At 31.3% G+C, this 17,610-nt stretch overlaps 1 protein-coding gene across 2 annotated transcripts in view; it reads right to left on the minus strand.

Moving 5' to 3' along the window:
- Positions 1-147: 147 nt before the first annotated feature.
- LOC144845063 (protein sidekick-1-like) overlaps positions 148-17,610 on the minus strand; it is a 32,437-nt gene continuing 14,974 nt past the window's right edge. For both annotated transcript variants that reach the window (XM_078702197.1, XM_078702196.1), the window contains exons 2-18: positions 14,212-14,291; positions 12,384-12,659; positions 11,618-11,741; positions 11,187-11,332; positions 10,552-10,712; positions 10,230-10,380; positions 9,750-9,826; positions 9,160-9,286; positions 7,359-7,457; positions 6,801-6,942; positions 6,168-6,325; positions 5,584-5,709; positions 5,076-5,240; positions 4,428-4,697; positions 3,789-4,139; positions 2,864-2,997; positions 148-2,381 (exon numbers count right to left, since the gene is read on the minus strand). In XM_078702197.1, the coding sequence (XP_078558323.1) occupies positions 1,596-2,381; positions 2,864-2,997; positions 3,789-4,139; positions 4,428-4,697; positions 5,076-5,240; positions 5,584-5,709; positions 6,168-6,325; positions 6,801-6,942; positions 7,359-7,457; positions 9,160-9,286; positions 9,750-9,826; positions 10,230-10,380; positions 10,552-10,712; positions 11,187-11,332; positions 11,618-11,741; positions 12,384-12,659; positions 14,212-14,275 (3,357 nt within the window). In that variant the 5' untranslated portion in view covers positions 14,276-14,291 and the 3' untranslated portion in view covers positions 148-1,595. The remainder of the gene's footprint in view (positions 2,382-2,863; positions 2,998-3,788; positions 4,140-4,427; positions 4,698-5,075; positions 5,241-5,583; positions 5,710-6,167; positions 6,326-6,800; positions 6,943-7,358; positions 7,458-9,159; positions 9,287-9,749; positions 9,827-10,229; positions 10,381-10,551; positions 10,713-11,186; positions 11,333-11,617; positions 11,742-12,383; positions 12,660-14,211; positions 14,292-17,610) is intronic.

Genomic DNA, 17,610 nt, shown 5'->3' on the forward strand with positions numbered 1-17,610 from the left:
CATACATGCAAATATAGTATTTTATAGTAACTTATTTTTAAATGTAACCAATTAAGTAAAAAATGAAAGGGTCGAAATTTCCGTCTTATTTTTAACAAATTTTCATCAATAAAATCAATAAGAAAAATTGCAAACAATTTTTGAGAATACTTTTTAATACTGATTTTATTGTCACAAAAATTATACTATGAATTTGTCTGAAAATACCGTAAACACCTTAACCTACCTACAAGTCAAACTTACGCCTTTACGAACAATCGTTTTAAACAATTAATATTAACATATATGGAATGTATTACGAAATCATGTAATATAGACAATTTATGGGGAAAAAGCATAGAACATATAAAAATATAAATATTTACAAAATAATTTATTTATAATTCTAATTTGTTTCCCCAGATCATTGTTATTTACAATATCTATGCTTCAAGATCTATTTTGTCTTAATATTTAATTTGTGTAATTTCAGATTACCTTGTTCATTATAATAATAGCAATAAAATGAAATACAGTATACGAATGTGTTCTACATAATATTGGCCTACATATAAATGTATGTGTACATATTCTTTATGTAAACATTCACATCAAATTTCAACAAATATATTATTATATACTTAGTACTGAAATAAAAAAAAATTGCAATGTAAAATAGAATATAAATTTGTATTTAATCTTAGCATGGTGTTGATGCACAATATACATTTTAAACTACAAAAACAATATTTTTTTAAGGTAATATGCCTAAAATCTTAACAGAAAATAAATTTAAATTTTACATTTTGCTAGCTGCAGATATTCTTCAATTACTAACACAAAACTAAACATAAAAAATATCCTTTTGACACTAAGACTAAACACACACATTGAATATAATACCTGCTTTGTTTAATCCTTTGCATTGTTCCAAATCTTTTAATCGTATATTTGCCATCATATATATATACCTTTTGTCTTTAAAATATACAAAATATACATATATATGTTCTGCTGCAATGGAATGAAATCTTCGCTAATTAGTAAATTGCATGCATAAATCATTTTGAAGATTAGCTGACACATTTTTGCTTGTTGATAAGTTAAATGCTCAATTATTTCGGGGAGTGATTACATGTCAGGTTTGAGGTTGCTTGGGATTTCCCAATTATTCTTAAAAATTCATTTTTTCAGACAATACGCGCCGGCCGACTGGGTGGAAACATCCCTAATTCGTTATCACACTCCTCAAATTATCACGCCCATGAGGCATTAAAATATGTAGATCCAGTGTAATATAGGTAAAGAAGGTGAACACAGGTCAAATGTCAGCAAGTGTATTTATTAGAGGGTAAATAAGGTAAAGGTCCCGTATTCAATTCTGAATATGAGCTCATTTGACAAGCCTCGGCATTATGTGGTAGGGTGGCCAGTTCCCTTCCACGCCACCTTATCCTCCCTAGTATTTTCAATCAGGTATTCATTTACAGCTGAGTAGACTGGGAGTTGTCAGGAATTGAACCCGGGTCTCTCTGTATGACAGTCAAGTGTCCTCACCACTTGACTACACAACTCCATATTAGGGAGCAAAATACCCTCTAGTTGGTAGAATTGTTTCATTCTTGTATGGTGCTAGGAATATTATCAAGAAATTTGGATAAAATCTCCATTTGTGAATAATCATCAATTTCACTGGCTGTATCGGTGAAGTCATCGGCCAACGTATTTGAAACTGTGTGCGGAAATCTACCATCATTTGTTATGTAATCCCCACTGATTGGCTCACTGTTGCGGTCTTGCACAAGCGCATTGGACTTATCCACATACCCTAACACGTTATTATCGCTATTAAAATAATGTATTTCCTTTGCCTTTGTACTAGGTACGTACCCGCTATCTTCATTGGCAAATGGTCGAGTTGAGTTCATGCTGGTTGGTGAAATGGGAACCATTTTGGTATATTGATCAATGTTTGAAGTATCATCAGGCATGGAAAAAACCAACTCCACTTTTGATCCTCTCTTTACAAGATGCTGATATGGTATCTCACCTTCCACAACGTTTCCTTCATAATTCTTGTTAAAATACTCCTGTCGCGTATTGTCTGAAGGAGTTGCACCACTTTTGCACAGCATTTCTTTTTCTGTCTTTTTCTGTTCTTGTGGATAAAATGCATCATCGTCGTCAAGTTCTTTAAAGGAATGTGATTTACCGACAGTATGCTCTTTGTCATCTTGTTCTTGCGTTTTCTCTTCTATTTGAAAAACGGAATTTGACATATCATGGAATCCTTGATCAGAGCTTGTTGTGCTTCCGATTGAGCTTTTGTTAATTGGTCTCTTCTTAAGTTCATCAAATATCTCTTTTTCTCTTGGAGGAGGGGACAACTTTGGATCAATCACCTTAAAGTATAAAACATTATTATCAATTTTACAAAATTTAAAAGTTCTATATACATATCCATTTTACCATAATAAAATACTAATTATGCAAGTATATCATTAATTAAAATTATTACTTTTAAAATAAATATTTATTATACAGTATATATGAAGATTACGAATAAAGCTAATTATTATTAAAGTTGCATCATTATTTACATTTTAGCATGTATTGAGTAGATAAACCATATATGGCACATTTGTAACTATTTGTACACTGACGTTTTTAGGCTCTGTCTACACTATCAAACTTTATGTGACAACAAAATGTCATGTGCCCATATATGGACATCATGATGTTATATCACTACCATATTTTAGCATATAACTACCATATTTTAGCATATCAATACACTTTTTTTGTCAAACTAATTTGATAGTGTAGTCATGAGAGCTGTAGAATAGACTCCAAGTGTAAATAAGTGTTTAAATAGTATACTTACAATATGTAAGATTTTTGGATCAGGCCATGGTTTAAAATATTTAGCGTGGTATTTATGTTTATAGATGTAGACAACAAGGACAAACGTCAATATTATGACACCTGGTATCAGGATGACTGTAGAGATTCCTGGAACTAAAAAAAGAATTGTTAAATATAGTAAACAGATGATGTATTTTCAATTAGGCTAGATTAATTAGATTGAAATTGAGTTGATTTACAGTCGGATATTTTGATACGCACATTCTAATGGAACTGCTAAATTACATAATATACCAAAGATATAATATATAAAACACAGGACTAGTTTGTACTATACTGTATACATAATGTACATTTAATAATAATAAATCCAAAGGCAAAATTGCTGAAAAAAACTGTGGGTATCAGTGGCTGGATCTCAATAGAGATACACATAAAATAAGCACTGAAAAAATGACAATGCTGTGGGTATCAGTGGCTGGATCTCAATGGAGATACAAAATAAAATAAGCAAAAAGCTAAATCAAAACGATAAAGTAAAACAGCCAGAATTAGCAGAGCTTTCGAGCAACACTAGTCCTTCATCAGTGCAATTACTAATAATAAGGAAATCTTATATTATTTTTGATGATAAAGTCGCAGATTTAACAATTGGAAATTGGTTCCAAAGTAATGGAGCAGTAAAAGTAAATGACAGTTAACCCAAGATTTGGATGAAAATATCGAGCAAACATAACAATTTAAAAACTCAATTAAATTAAAAAGTCAATAAAACTGTATTTTTTGTCAATAGTTTGTCTACTAACTAACAAAGTTTTAAGTTGTCATTTGTCCTGTTTATATTGCACAGGTAAACAAGCCTGTGTACAACTGACTGGTAAAAACCTGTGAATGACACAGGTTGCTAAACATTTACAAACTTGTGTCAATCAATGTATACTTACAAGGACTATTGTTACTACTGCTACTACTATTACTACTACTAGCTTCAGCATGTGGAGTGGAAGTACACAGGATACTTTCATAACAAATTTTTGCAGGTCCCCTGATCTCGTCTCCATTTTCATCCTTATTAACTGCCTTAACACTGAATGTATACTGGAGATTTTTTGTATTACATTTAACATCCACATCTAATGACCTAGACATAGTTCTACGTTCCTCCTCTTCATCATTCTCTTTTCCATATGCGACTACATAATGGTCAATTTTAGGTCCATTTGGATGCGTTGGTTCGCTCCAATGTAACTCATTTGTGTCTTTCAAAAACTTTACATCTTGAGGTTGTCCTGGAACTGAAAACATATAAAAACACTCAAAATGTTACATAATAAACAAATCAGATATTTGTGACACTTTACATCAAAAGCCCATCAACCAACAGTATCATAGGCAAGTTTGATAATAATATCACCTCACATTTATCACATGTGATTTCTGTATCGTGGAAGGTTAGGTTATAGGTTATGAAACAGCTGTCACATGTTCTGTCATAGATGCTCTATCACAGAATTTTCTTATGATGCTAGACAAATATAAATACAATGCCAAAATCAGCTGAATAAATTGATATAAATATTTACCTCCTATCAATGTTGTGATATAAACTTTTGCTTCTTCGCCACACGGTTTAACCAAACTCTCGCTGCATGCAGACACGCTCACCTCATACACTGTGTATCCAAAGAGGTTTTGAAAAACAATGTTTGTGTCTGTGGTATTCTTAACCTCCAATGTTTGGTTCAATTTAACAAGATAGTGAATTAATCCATTTTTTTCAGATGGTGCATCCCAAACAATTGTAAAACTGTTGTTAGTTGAGTTCTGTTTGATATTCTTCGGAACACTAGGAGCTGAAAATAAAAACAAATAAGAAAAACCTTTAAATTTAAATATTATGTCAAAGAAAATTGAACTTTCATCTGTAAGGCCTGCCTCATCTGGTATATATTGTTTTTAATATTCATAAACTATTTATTATCGATTAATTCTGACTACACACATAACCACAAGGGATTTTATTTATGTGCTATACTTACTATAGGGAAACATTTCTTAAATTTTACAAATAATTAATTTGTCCTCAATTTGAATTATATTCTTAAATCCAAGCATAGTATTTAACACTGATTTGCATAAACACAGGTGTACCATGAAGTCAGGATAGTGCTATCAATAATACTTTTTTAATGTGAAAATTAATAAATTTGATTACGGTAAAATTAACTTACTTCCCTGGCTTGTTTTCTTGGTAACATGAACACTGCTAGGCCCCTCTCCTTCGTTGTTACTTACTGTCATCCACACCTTGTATTCAGAGAAGGGTTTGAGGTTTGCAAGGTTATAACTTTGTTGTTTGGAATTCAGAGATAGAAAATTAACATCACCATTTGGATCTAACATCAAAATACAAAACAAAACATAGAATAATTCTTACAAAATGTGAACAATTTATTTTTATTTTCTTCATTTTTCAGTTTATTATTATTTCCAACTAGCATACAGTTACCATCAATCTACAACTATGTAGGTAAAAAATACATTTGAATCGACATTATGATTAATAAATTTAATTTTGGAAGCAGATTAGTTTAGAACAGAAGGCGTTTCATAATCAAATTATCAATATATTCATTGAATTCAGAAAAAAATGTTCATTTATTTGCACAACTATTCCATCATTTCCAGGCTCATTTTTAAATATTTGATTACCATAATAATGGTATGTAAAATACTTACATTCTTGGTAGTGAATGTTATAGTCCATTACACATTCTGGTTTCTTTGGTGGAGTCCATGAAATACTTAGTAAAGTTGAATTCATCTTTTCTGGTTGTACTGATATTGAAGTTACATCACCTGGAACTATAACCACAATAATGACATAATTTTAAAACAAAATAATTACAGTGGCACTATAGGCTGGTGGTTAAATTTCTTGCTTACAAATCCTGGGTCCAAATCCTAGTCGCAATACACACATCAGGATTGTTGTAGTCAAAACAGCACACTACCTACTGTAAGCCTAGTAAATAAGGACTTATTATGCTCAACTGCTACTGCTGCCTATTCCTATTATTAGTCAACAATTTTATACCGGCCGACTGTACATGCAAGCAGGAAACATGTAAATAGTGATGGGTCTGAATTATAGGGCGCCTGTATAATATCAAGCAAAAGGTCAGAGTTCAGGTGTACTTTGGGGAAGACTACCCATTTATATTTTACTTTTCTACAATTTGCCAGACAGACAGTTTTTTACAAAAGAAAAAATAAAATGGTTAATTCACTTAAGTTGTTGAATTGAAAAAAAAATAGTATACCAGATTGCTTTGTCGATTCATTTAATATAGAAAATTCCCCATCGCCATGTTCATTTCTTGCTTTCACTTTGAACTCGTAAATGGTGCAGGCTTCAAGATCTTTTACATTGTACGATATCTTTTCCGTAGAATTAGAATCAATTGTTACATTTTCAGGACTATAAAAAAAAATGTATTTAATTTCAGTCATGAGGTACTGGGTATGATCAACTAACGTTCTTAGCCACACATTCTTAGAAAGTACCGATGAAGAAGTCTATCTGTACGGCGACTTTACAAAGATTTGAAGTGACAGGCTGTGGAAGTACTGTAGTTAGCTTCATCATTTTCACTAATTATTATTACTGTTCATACTTTTATTATGAAATTATTCTGTAAAAATCTTCATTATAGCAGCCTAATTTGTTTATTTTAAATATCAGTTGTTTATGTTAGACACACTGCCTGCGTATACCATAAATAATATCTGAGATAACATATGACAGACCATTGCAATATAAACATTTAGATATTATAACATGTTTGTGTAATTTGCATATTATAGTAGTATCTAATCAGATTTACTTCCATGTTGTTACTTAATGCTCTATGCAGTCATTATGTTATAAAAACAAATAAATGAACTGTGCTTACGACACTTTGCTATCAATTTTTCTCCATTCCAGTACGTAAGTATTAAGATTCAAACTTCCAGGTTTACGCGGGAACTTCCAACTGACATGTACTTCACTTGTGGACACGGCCGTGGCTTCAAGCTTGCGTGGTTTTCCTGGTTCTACAAAAGTTTACAGAAATAACAGTCATTATTAATAACAGATTTATGCAACCAATATGAAAAAAAAAATCAATTTTAGAGCAAAAGATGGAATAGTAGAACTTACAGTAAATACAAAGCTGTATCATCCATAGATGGATCCAATAACAATTCAAAAGATTGGACATATAGTAGGTTCACTTCAGCACTTAATAAATACACAATTTTTGGGGCCCTTCCCCCACCCCCACGCACCACACAAACAGATTTTGAAATGTCAATTTTATATCAACAGTATGCTAAATCTGTGCTCCCAAAAAAATCACTACCATCTTATTGTCATCAACACTAAATACTTTTGGACTATTTAATCATGAGGTACTAACTCCTGCCAAAAATCTGGCCAAGTCATCAAATTACATACAGTATATACTTACCACTCGAATGATTAGTTATCTGCTTTTTAATAACTTTTGTTTTTCCATAAGAATTAAATGCAACAACACTAACGTAAAACTGTTCAAACATTGAAATTTCTGTAGGAAAACAAAATAAAGGGTTAAACATGTTTGGCAATTATTGGCAATGACAATTAAGACTAATTATGATTAATAGATTATGGAGTGAGAGAGTCAAATGGTTGAGTAGTTAAGGCAGGATCAGTGTCGTTTACAGTACCCTAGAGCCAATAATATTGGCATGGATTTGAGCTCCTAGTCTTCTATGATAAGGACTATAAACTGTAGGTCCATTGCACCCTGTGTGCCCCAGAACCCAGTTCATCATTCAAGACGAGTAGGGGGTTACCCTGTGAACTGGTTTTATCTATATATAAATTTATGTAAGGGCAAAATTCGGTAAATCGCGCGTTATTTCTAGAATGTTTACTCGATGGTATATAAAGTTGGTTCATACTTTCGATACTGATTTTAACCACCTGATGTAACCCTGTTTACTAATTAAATTGAGGTTTGAGGTTGATAATTAGGTTCAACGATTTGCCCCAAATAGGGGTGTTTTCTGATTGTGGTATACACTGTCTAATGCATGTCCATCTTGAAAAATACCCGCATACAATAATACGAGGATGCTTCGCATTTTCCTATCTCCTCCTACGATAATTGTTTTTAATGGCTGAAAACCGGTTGAACAGCTCAAGTATAGCATCATAATGTTGAAGCCGATTTTCTTTAAAAAATACTATTTTGATAGACCTAATATACGTTTATACAAATGTATTGATTTGCAATGACTTGAACATTCCAAATTATTTGGTTAAACCATGGTTGCATACCTCTATGGTTTAACACAAGTAGGTAAATTTATGGGCCCTTGGAGAATAAACATAAATAGTATTGTAAAGCTATACTGTAAATAGGTATTAACCACTTTTGATCGCCATTTGAATCGCAAATTTCTTATTGTGAGTGTTGGTACTGTTAGATATAATATAAACAAATATACTAATAAACTTTATTACTGTGAGTGTGGGTAGCCCCTACTTTTAGATTATAAACACATAATAATATAATACTTTATTACTGACAGCTGCTTCTCAACGTTTGTTAATTAATTAATAATTACAAAAAATATAAACGTCGTAGTGGTGTATCGTTACATGTACTTTACTATTTCAATCGACTATGACAGTGACAGTTTTAACAAAGTATTAAATCGGAAATGTTTTACTCTATTTAGTGGTATATTATTTATAGGCCTATAAAAAAATATTTCGGTACTGAGTTGATAATAAAGAAATATAAAGAATAATTTAATATATATATTAAAAAATTGTTCCTCTTTGTACCTATCCTCATCTCCAACCCTCGACCCTAATGTTAGATATAAAACACAAATTTGGTTTGTTTAAGTCCAAATCAAAAGTTTCTTTTCGGAAGTAATTCCCAGGGTGCTAATTTTGGTTGACTACATAAATCATTGTGTCTATTTATTTGTTTCTGTAAACGACAATGTTTTAAAGTCCTGCGGTACGTACATTTGAAATCGCCAGTTTTTAACTCTGAAATTACTATGTATTCGAGAACCATCTGTGGGCACGACCTAGATGGTACGCGAGCGAAGCGAGCGTACCATCTAGTTATGTAAATTATGGCATTTGATGAAATAAATGTTTGTTGAATTGAATTAAATTGTTATCGTTATCGAAGAGTAAAGAAATTAGTGTAGTGCAAGGTGTTTTTTTTCCTTGTTACTATGAAGTGTTCAGCATTTACTTACTCTTTATGGTCTTATTAACAGAACTTGCAGAAACATTATGTTGTTCTCTAATTGTTTCAGAATCATTCTGCCAGAGAGTTACTTGGTAACCTTTAAGTTCACCATTCAGTTCATCTTCTGAAAATGTCTAAACACAAAACAAAATTGTTCATAATTGAAATTTATTGTTAAAATTATCATAATCTGAATACCAGTGACACCACAAACACACTGAAATTATACTCTTTTCACACCTACAAAATTTAACAACTTGTAACAACCAAGTTTGCATAGTGTGAAAACAATTTTGTGGAAAATCACTCGGGAGAAAAACACATCGATGAGAGGCCTGTTTTTTATTCCGAGATATCCCAAGTTTTTACTGCGCATGCATGTATTGCCCTGGTATTAAACTGACCAATCATAGTAACCAAATAGCGTGCAATTATGCTTACTTCCGAAATTTCTCAGGGTTCGCGTATGTGTGCATGAAAAACGTGTAATAAATCATTAGATCACCATTACAAGCTGTAACAATGTATGTAGATGTAAAAAGTGTATTAGTATAGTATATTTAACCTCTAAGCAGTCAATATCTGTATAATATTTACCGTCCATTGCACCAGGATGTTTCTTGTCAAAGTATAATTTTTTTCAGTTACACTAAAATGAACATGACCTTCAGGTTCTAGTTGAATAAGGAAGATATTTATTAGTTTAGTAAACAAATATAGTAAAAATTAAATTTCTGATTTAATTGAGACATTATGCAAATGAGCACCAATAGGATAGTTGAGCACTAACTCTTTCTACTAAATATCCTTACACAAATTACAAATAGGTTGCAGGTACGTTTGGGCTTGCTATATATTCAACTATAAGCACAAATCTCAGTAGTCTAAGGGCCTGTTTCTGCTATGTATACAGTGCTGAATAAACTAATTATTTTAAAATAGATTTCATAATATAAATCAAAACATTTCTGCAGGTCATAATGGCATAACTAACTCGTCAAAGTGACAAGGTCAAATCATTATATTATTATATAGATATTATATAGATACATATATATATCATGTACATTAACTTACCACCATCCAGTGTTTTAGCTGAATACGTTGGTCCCCAATCACTCCAATCATTATGGTTATATTTTGAACGCGCTTGTAGTTTGTACCGAGTGTTGGGCTGAAGTTTAATAATAGTGATGGGCTTATTATAACGATTATCATCATCTGAATCCTGAAAAAGCAATTATGAGAGAGAAAATAAACAGAAATGTTGTGAATATCATGAATTTAGGTTTTGAAAACGAAAAATACAAAGAAAATAGTTTTAAGATTTGACTTAAATATTTGAGGATTGATCTTTATCTGATTTACAGGATTCATCAAAGGATAAATAAATTCTTACCTCTTTCCAGTTTTCACAGTCATCACTCTTGCAGTAGCGAATTTGGTAACGTAAGCTGTTCTTATAGTGACCAGCATCTGGCTGTAGTTGAACAGTAATTCTCATTGACGTATTAGTTAACGTATCTACCTTCTTAATACTTGGCATACGAGGGATGGAAGCTAAAGCAAATAATAATAATAATATATTTAATAAATTATGTTATAAAAATAATGTGTGAACGGAAGATTGATTACATTTATTTTTATTTTATTTAACCTTATATACGGTGACCCTAAACAGCGTATGCTGACAATCAAGGGACCCTCATGATGACTTTTGATAAGTGTGTGGGACAGTGGCTGTGTATTTAGTACACCGGGGTAACCCCTACTTGTCTCAAAAGATGTAGTAGGTTAATTAAAGTACACATAAGCCAGATGCGTACACTGGACGGTTTATAGTCCTTATCCGAGAAAACTCGTTCTACCACCAGAACCATGGAGCAAGTGAGCCTCGAATCCTTGCCGATGTTATGGTAGGTATTACAGTTCCACTGTCTGAACCGCTTGGCCGCTGACTAACGTTATTTTTAAATATTCATTCATTTGTGATCTGCTGATAGTTTATTATATGCAAGTAATAATCTCATTTACCTTTGTAAGAGTCAAACTTAATTTGGGTTGAGGCTTCACCAAGCTTATTGGTAACGGTTACCCTGATACGATGGGGAATTCCTGGATTGTTTGAATTAATGTTACACCTAAATTCACCAACTTTTTCAGGGCAGGTTCTCCAAGACCTTGAGAAAAAAACAATACAGAAAATGTACATGTTACTATTATAATTGATAAGATGCTAATATAGCTTATCGTACCACCTTTCTGTTTATTACAGTATTTTATTAATATAAAAATGACATGCTTGTTGCTATATAATCAAATGTTTATTAATAATTATCTAGTCTAGTTATAAAATAAATCTATGTTAATAGTTTGAACACATACAATTTCCAATACACTCTTAATTTGGCTGGCATGTAAATTAATAATATTGTAATAAACAAAATTAAACAGTTGGTACTTACTTTTGGTATTCATATTCAAATTTATACGCATCTTTTAAATTTGTGTTCTCGGTTTTTGACCACTCACACCAATAATCAATTATGTTTGTTGAAAAACAGTTGAGTGTTGGTTTAGTTGGTGTCGCTGTATATAAAGAATATTATTTTGTAAGAAATGCAAAATTAAATATATCAGTTGGCGTCCCAGATGACATTAGTGTCATTTGCTTTTGGTATCATTAATTGGGTCCCTATTTTAAACGGAGTGCTACAGGATTTTGAGCTATTAAGAAATTGGACAATTAACATTTTTTTTAGATAACTTTTTTTTATCCAGTTTTTTCAAAGTGAATATTAAAATGGCATATTCAAAAAAATGTAAACAAAATTATTTTTTAGGGGGACAATATATCTATAGGATAAATAGACAATAAATATAGGCCATGCATTTTGCAGTTTAAAAAAATAATTCACTTCACAAAAATAATGATGTCAACAAATCTAGTGAGGCATGTGACAAGAACTAAGATGTTTAGAAGGTTTAAATATTAAAGCTGATCCAGCTAGAAATCTAAATAAAAATTGCAAAATACAATTTGGTACTAAGGTTAGAAACATTTATGAACCTTTTGTACTTTGGTGGAATAAAAATGTCTTGATTTTAAATCAAACAAATATTAACATACAGTAAAAAAAACTTGTTATTGTAACAAGACATTTTGGAATCAGGAGAGGACAAAAATACAAAATATTTATTATGATTTTAAAATCAAAAAATAAATCTTACTTCCTATATGTAGACTTGTTGCATGCCATAACGAATTAGGTAAGTAACAATGGTATTGATCTTTATCGTTTGTCATCGCTAATTTCTGTAACCTTAGCATAGCCACTGAGTCTGATATGATATCTATCTGCGATGGGTCTATTCTATCAGTATCTTTATCGAAACTAGTCGTCCATATGATATCTCTTGAGGTATACGTGGTTGAATTATCTAACGTACAAGTAATATTTAAATCTGATCCAGCAGGTAGGGTAGGGTACATCGGTGATGTGGTCACTAAAAAATAAAATTTATTGTTACTAGTTATGTTTATATATAAATTGTATTTATAATATATCAGCCAATCGCATCAAGCTATCCAGGTTAGGCATTATCACGCAGACTGTGGTCCGTTAGACTAACAAGCTCCAGATTGATATCAATATAATTATACATCTCTGTATAAGTAAAATAAATTATACAAAAATATGCATTTTTTAACATGACGTCTCCCTGGTATCGGGTTTTTTTTTTATTATTACTACTTTTTTTTTCCTTTATTATTCTATTATTTTTTTTCTAAGAATCAATTTATAGAGGTAAAATTGTGCTGTACAGATGTAACAATAATAATAAGGTTTAATTTATATAGCGCAAAATGCAGGGTGTCTCTAAGCGCTGAACAGAAAATGTAAATAAAAAACAGAATTAATTAATGTTGAAAGTGCAAATTAAAAAGAGGTATATTATTCTAATTAAAAATTTAATTTTTAAAAACAAAAAAGCTATAAAAGGCCATTTATAAATATTTTATTAATTCTTCCTCATGGCATCTACAACAAAGAAAATTACAATATTCAAGTTTTTTTCATGAACAAAAATGTCTTTCACGAATATTCATTTAAGGAGAATCAATTATGGGTGTAAAGTTTGTTAAAAACCTGGCAATTATTTCTTGGTTCATTTTATGAGTCTTATCTGCCATCTTATCCAGTTTCAAACAAAATAATTTCCTTTTTAAATGCGATTGTGTGATATTGGTTCCTGTTATGACAACCCAACACACCTTTTATTTCTGGGTTCACTGGACCTTCAATTGATTTTGCATCTTATAGATCTAAAATTTTCTTTAAACTAAAATGATTTCCTTTTACTATTATTTCTTGTTTTTACATTCTTTCCTGATGACAGGTACAGTATTACATTGTTTCAAAACAAAGGTTAACATATACCTGTTTTACAAAAACTTTGATCCAATCAAATCAATTCTTTACATTGTTTTTTTTCTGTAGTAATGGTAAATTTGGTTACAGTTAAGGTGATCTGACCATTGTTCGGTATTTGATAAATTTCACGTAGACAGTTTTTCCATGGTTTTTACCAAAATTTTAACTGCGACTATGATTGAAGGGCATAGGTCAACTCTTGGTTTTTACCCAAGTCACAATTTCAGATTGGACTTTTTAGCCTGTATCGTTAGTTTTACCAAGACCATGGTAAGGTTGTAGGCAGGCTGGTAATTTTATTGAATATTAAACTTTACTTGGCCAATTCAGCCAGCAACCCTGTTAATTTTACCAAATTAAATCCAGTGCGATCAATGTTTTAATCTTTTAGATAACTGATTTCCTGTTTTTTTAAAATAAAATTTACTTCCTTTAAAGGGTTATTCACACCTTCTGTGGTCTGGCATAGCACATCATTTTAATGCATCACATGACCATGCGCATATGAAGAGCTCATAGCTGTGTGAGTGTCATAAAATGTATCATTGAGATGCAATTTTACAGTGTGAAAGACGATTAAAGGAAGAAAAAGTATTGTTTAAAAAAATGTGAGTTAAGTTTACCTGCACGAGCATTACTATGGTACGCCTGAATGAATAAGCTTGCAAGTATATAGATTATGTTCATGTTTATTAATTTTAATCTGTGGAGAAGAAAAAGAAAACATTTTACCACTAATTCAAAAAGAAAAAATACATACTTATCTATCCAGGAAAATCTACATCACAATATTGCCAAGAAGATCAGAATGATATAATATAAGTATGACAATACCGATGTCGATGGCAACATATGACAACAAAAAAGCATCATGTAACATGCAGTGGCGGATCCAGCATCTTGAAATAGGGAGGGCCCTGGGCCTAAAATGGCAAATTTTAGGTCCCAAACTGATATTAGTGTCATATCTTTTGCATTACAAATTGCAAAAATTTAGGTGGGGGGGGGGGGGGAGGCCGGCTGGGCCCTCTTTGAATCTGTCTCTGTGTAAATATGAAACTGAGTCTATCACTGACACTCAGAAAAACCTCTGTCATGGAACATGATTGATGGCATATGTATATAATATACATTATTTTATGTATTTCTTTTTTGTTAATCTTTCTCGTTTTCATGTTTGTATCTTTCTCAATTGTAAGAGTTGAGGACCCCTCATTAAACAAAGTTGAATAAAAAAAATACAAAAAAGGCATAAAAAATAAAGATAATTGATACACATGATTTAATATAAATTTACAAGTACTGTATAAATTAAGTCTTTAAAAAAATACAAATTTATCTAAAGATTATTATTTACCAAAAAAAGACACTTTGAATCGTGGTATGGACATCATCAATCATCGTGCACTCTAATGTATTAATTTATGTCATTTAGAAATATTCATGAATTATTCAGGGTTTTTGTCACAATAATTGGTGGAAAAAACATAATGCTGTTGTGATGATGACTGTGATGCTCAATATGTGTAACAAAGATCAATATGGTGTTGATGTCATTATACATTCATATTCTGAATTATATGGGAGTTTTCGCAGAAACACGTAAACGTTAACTTTATCAAATGACGTCAATATTCTACTCATTTCATAACAACGTAGTTCAGCAAACAGTTGAGTTATGTACTTTTTGCACTTTAACGGGAGTGTATGACAAAACGCATGTGTCGCGCATGCAACATACACCGCTGGTATTAAAATAAATCATGGAATACCTTGGGTCTACAGACTAGGCCTAGCTAGGCATGTTTAATCATGCATATTGTTTAGCTTAATTAAAAACATAACTTCTGCGAAAAATCCCTATTGTCATTTTTAACAACTTGTCTTGATCGCTATCAAAGCATAAAGAAAAAAACAAACAAAAATAATAAACTGAATCTGCTATATGTCAATCAACAAAATCATTCAATTATCCTCAAATGTTTTTAATCTCTCAATGGGCTGAAATTTCACATCACTTTTTAAAATGTTTAAATTGTTTGTCGCATGATTTGGTGGTTTTTTCCTTTTCTCGTCGCACTAACCAAATTCATATTAAAGCTCTGTCTACACTATCAAACTTTATGTGACAAAAAAATGTGATGTGCCCATATATGGACATGATGATGTTCCATCACAACAAAATCTCTACAGAAATATATAAATAAGAAGAATACAAATAAAGATATTTTTCCCCCATTTTTTTCATTTTTTTTTGGTCGGGAAGATCATGGTACCATCGCTCATCTGCAATAGTGATAATAAGACTCAAATTCAAGGTTTCCAGGTAATGCAACAATTATCAGTGCTTCCTTAATATATTATTACAAGATTGTTTATTCCTAATCAAAGATCGCTGGTAATTAATATCTAGTAGCATTATATTAGAAGGATCTTAATAATGTAGCAATAAGCATTTGGTAATAAAGTTTATGTCATTAATCTTTTGTTGAAGTTTTCCTCGAAAGTCAAACCGTATTTGTGCGGTCCATTTTTATCACTCCAACAAGACATATTGATTACACTTGGTTAAATATTAACAACATGTATTTATACCAAGTAGTACTTTATATATTTTTCCAATAATTAAATCTACGAGATATGTTGAAGAAAGATACACAAACAACTTAGAGGAGGACATTAAGAAACAGAGATTATTAAAGATGAGAGTGATGAATTTTATGGTTTGGACTAAATTGATGTCTGGCGACTTATGGTACGATAGATGATAAAACAAATATTTAATAAACTTCGGTGAAAAGCATGCAACTCTCTAATTTCTTGATCTTATGGCTTAATATTATTAAGATGAATATATATTATTATATAAAACAAATAATGAATGTTTTATATTTGTGGAATGGTACAAATAATATCATTCGGTGAAAAATTTTAAGTGACAAAAAATGTGATGTGCTCATATATGGACATGATGATGTCATATCACTACCATATTTGGGCACATCACACTTTTTTTGTCAAATTAGTTTGATAGTGTAGGCAAAGCTTTAGTCTCATAAGTGTTATGAGAATAATAACAAAAAGCTCAATTACAACAAGAAAATAAATAAAAACCATTTATTTTGGCATTAATTTTCAATAACTGCATTACAGAATAAAAAGTAATTTCAATTCATATTTTCCTTTTAGCTTAATTAAATGAAGGAGAATGAATCTTCTAAACTATTTATAATGACAGAATACGTATATCTATCCTTTCATATTTGTGCATTAGGTGTAGGCTTTCAGTATAATCTTTTATTTTAAGGATAACAAATTAAAATCATGTTTATTGTACATAGCTACAAAAAGAAATGTTATTTGATACAGTATGCTAAATATCAGTGATTACATTTCTGGAATACATACTGTACATGTCATTTTATGTAATGATGTCATAGGGCCTGTTTCTGCTGCAACTGCTCAAAATACGGTATAACATACGGTATTTTTTATACCGTATTTTTTAGTACCCCGTTTCTGCTAACAATACTTCTTGGGTGGTCGTGTTAAAATTCATCCTTTTTGCCCAAATTGCCATTAATTTTTTAGGTCGATAATTAAAGTAAAGTTTTACGCCTCACTTTCAACAGCCTAGCCCTAGTGATAGAGATGCTGTGAGAGCACAGCTATGGCCAGATCTCCCAATATCCGGGCCAAAACATCGTAATGGGTAATTCATTCCCTCCCCGAGTTATTGTCTTTTGCAATGTTGTACTGCTTTCGCAGGCTCTTCAATTTTGAGTTTACTTGCTTTGGAGTCTATTCCGTACTCCTGCTTTATTTCTTTATAAATGTGGTTGTCCCTTTTATTACCTTTTAGTTGGCCGGACATTTTATCCACAAATTTTGTGGGGAAAATACAGTATACAAAATATGGTATTTTTTTTATGAGGGCAGTTTCTGCTGCCAAAAAAATACGGTATATGAATTATTTGATGAATTATTTGTACCATTTCACTCATAAACATTCATTATTTGTA

Source organism: Antedon bifida, chromosome 6, assembly GCF_963402885.1.
Source record: "Antedon bifida chromosome 6, ecAntBifi1.1, whole genome shotgun sequence".
Classification (NCBI taxonomy): Eukaryota; Metazoa; Echinodermata; class Crinoidea; order Comatulida; family Antedonidae; genus Antedon; species Antedon bifida.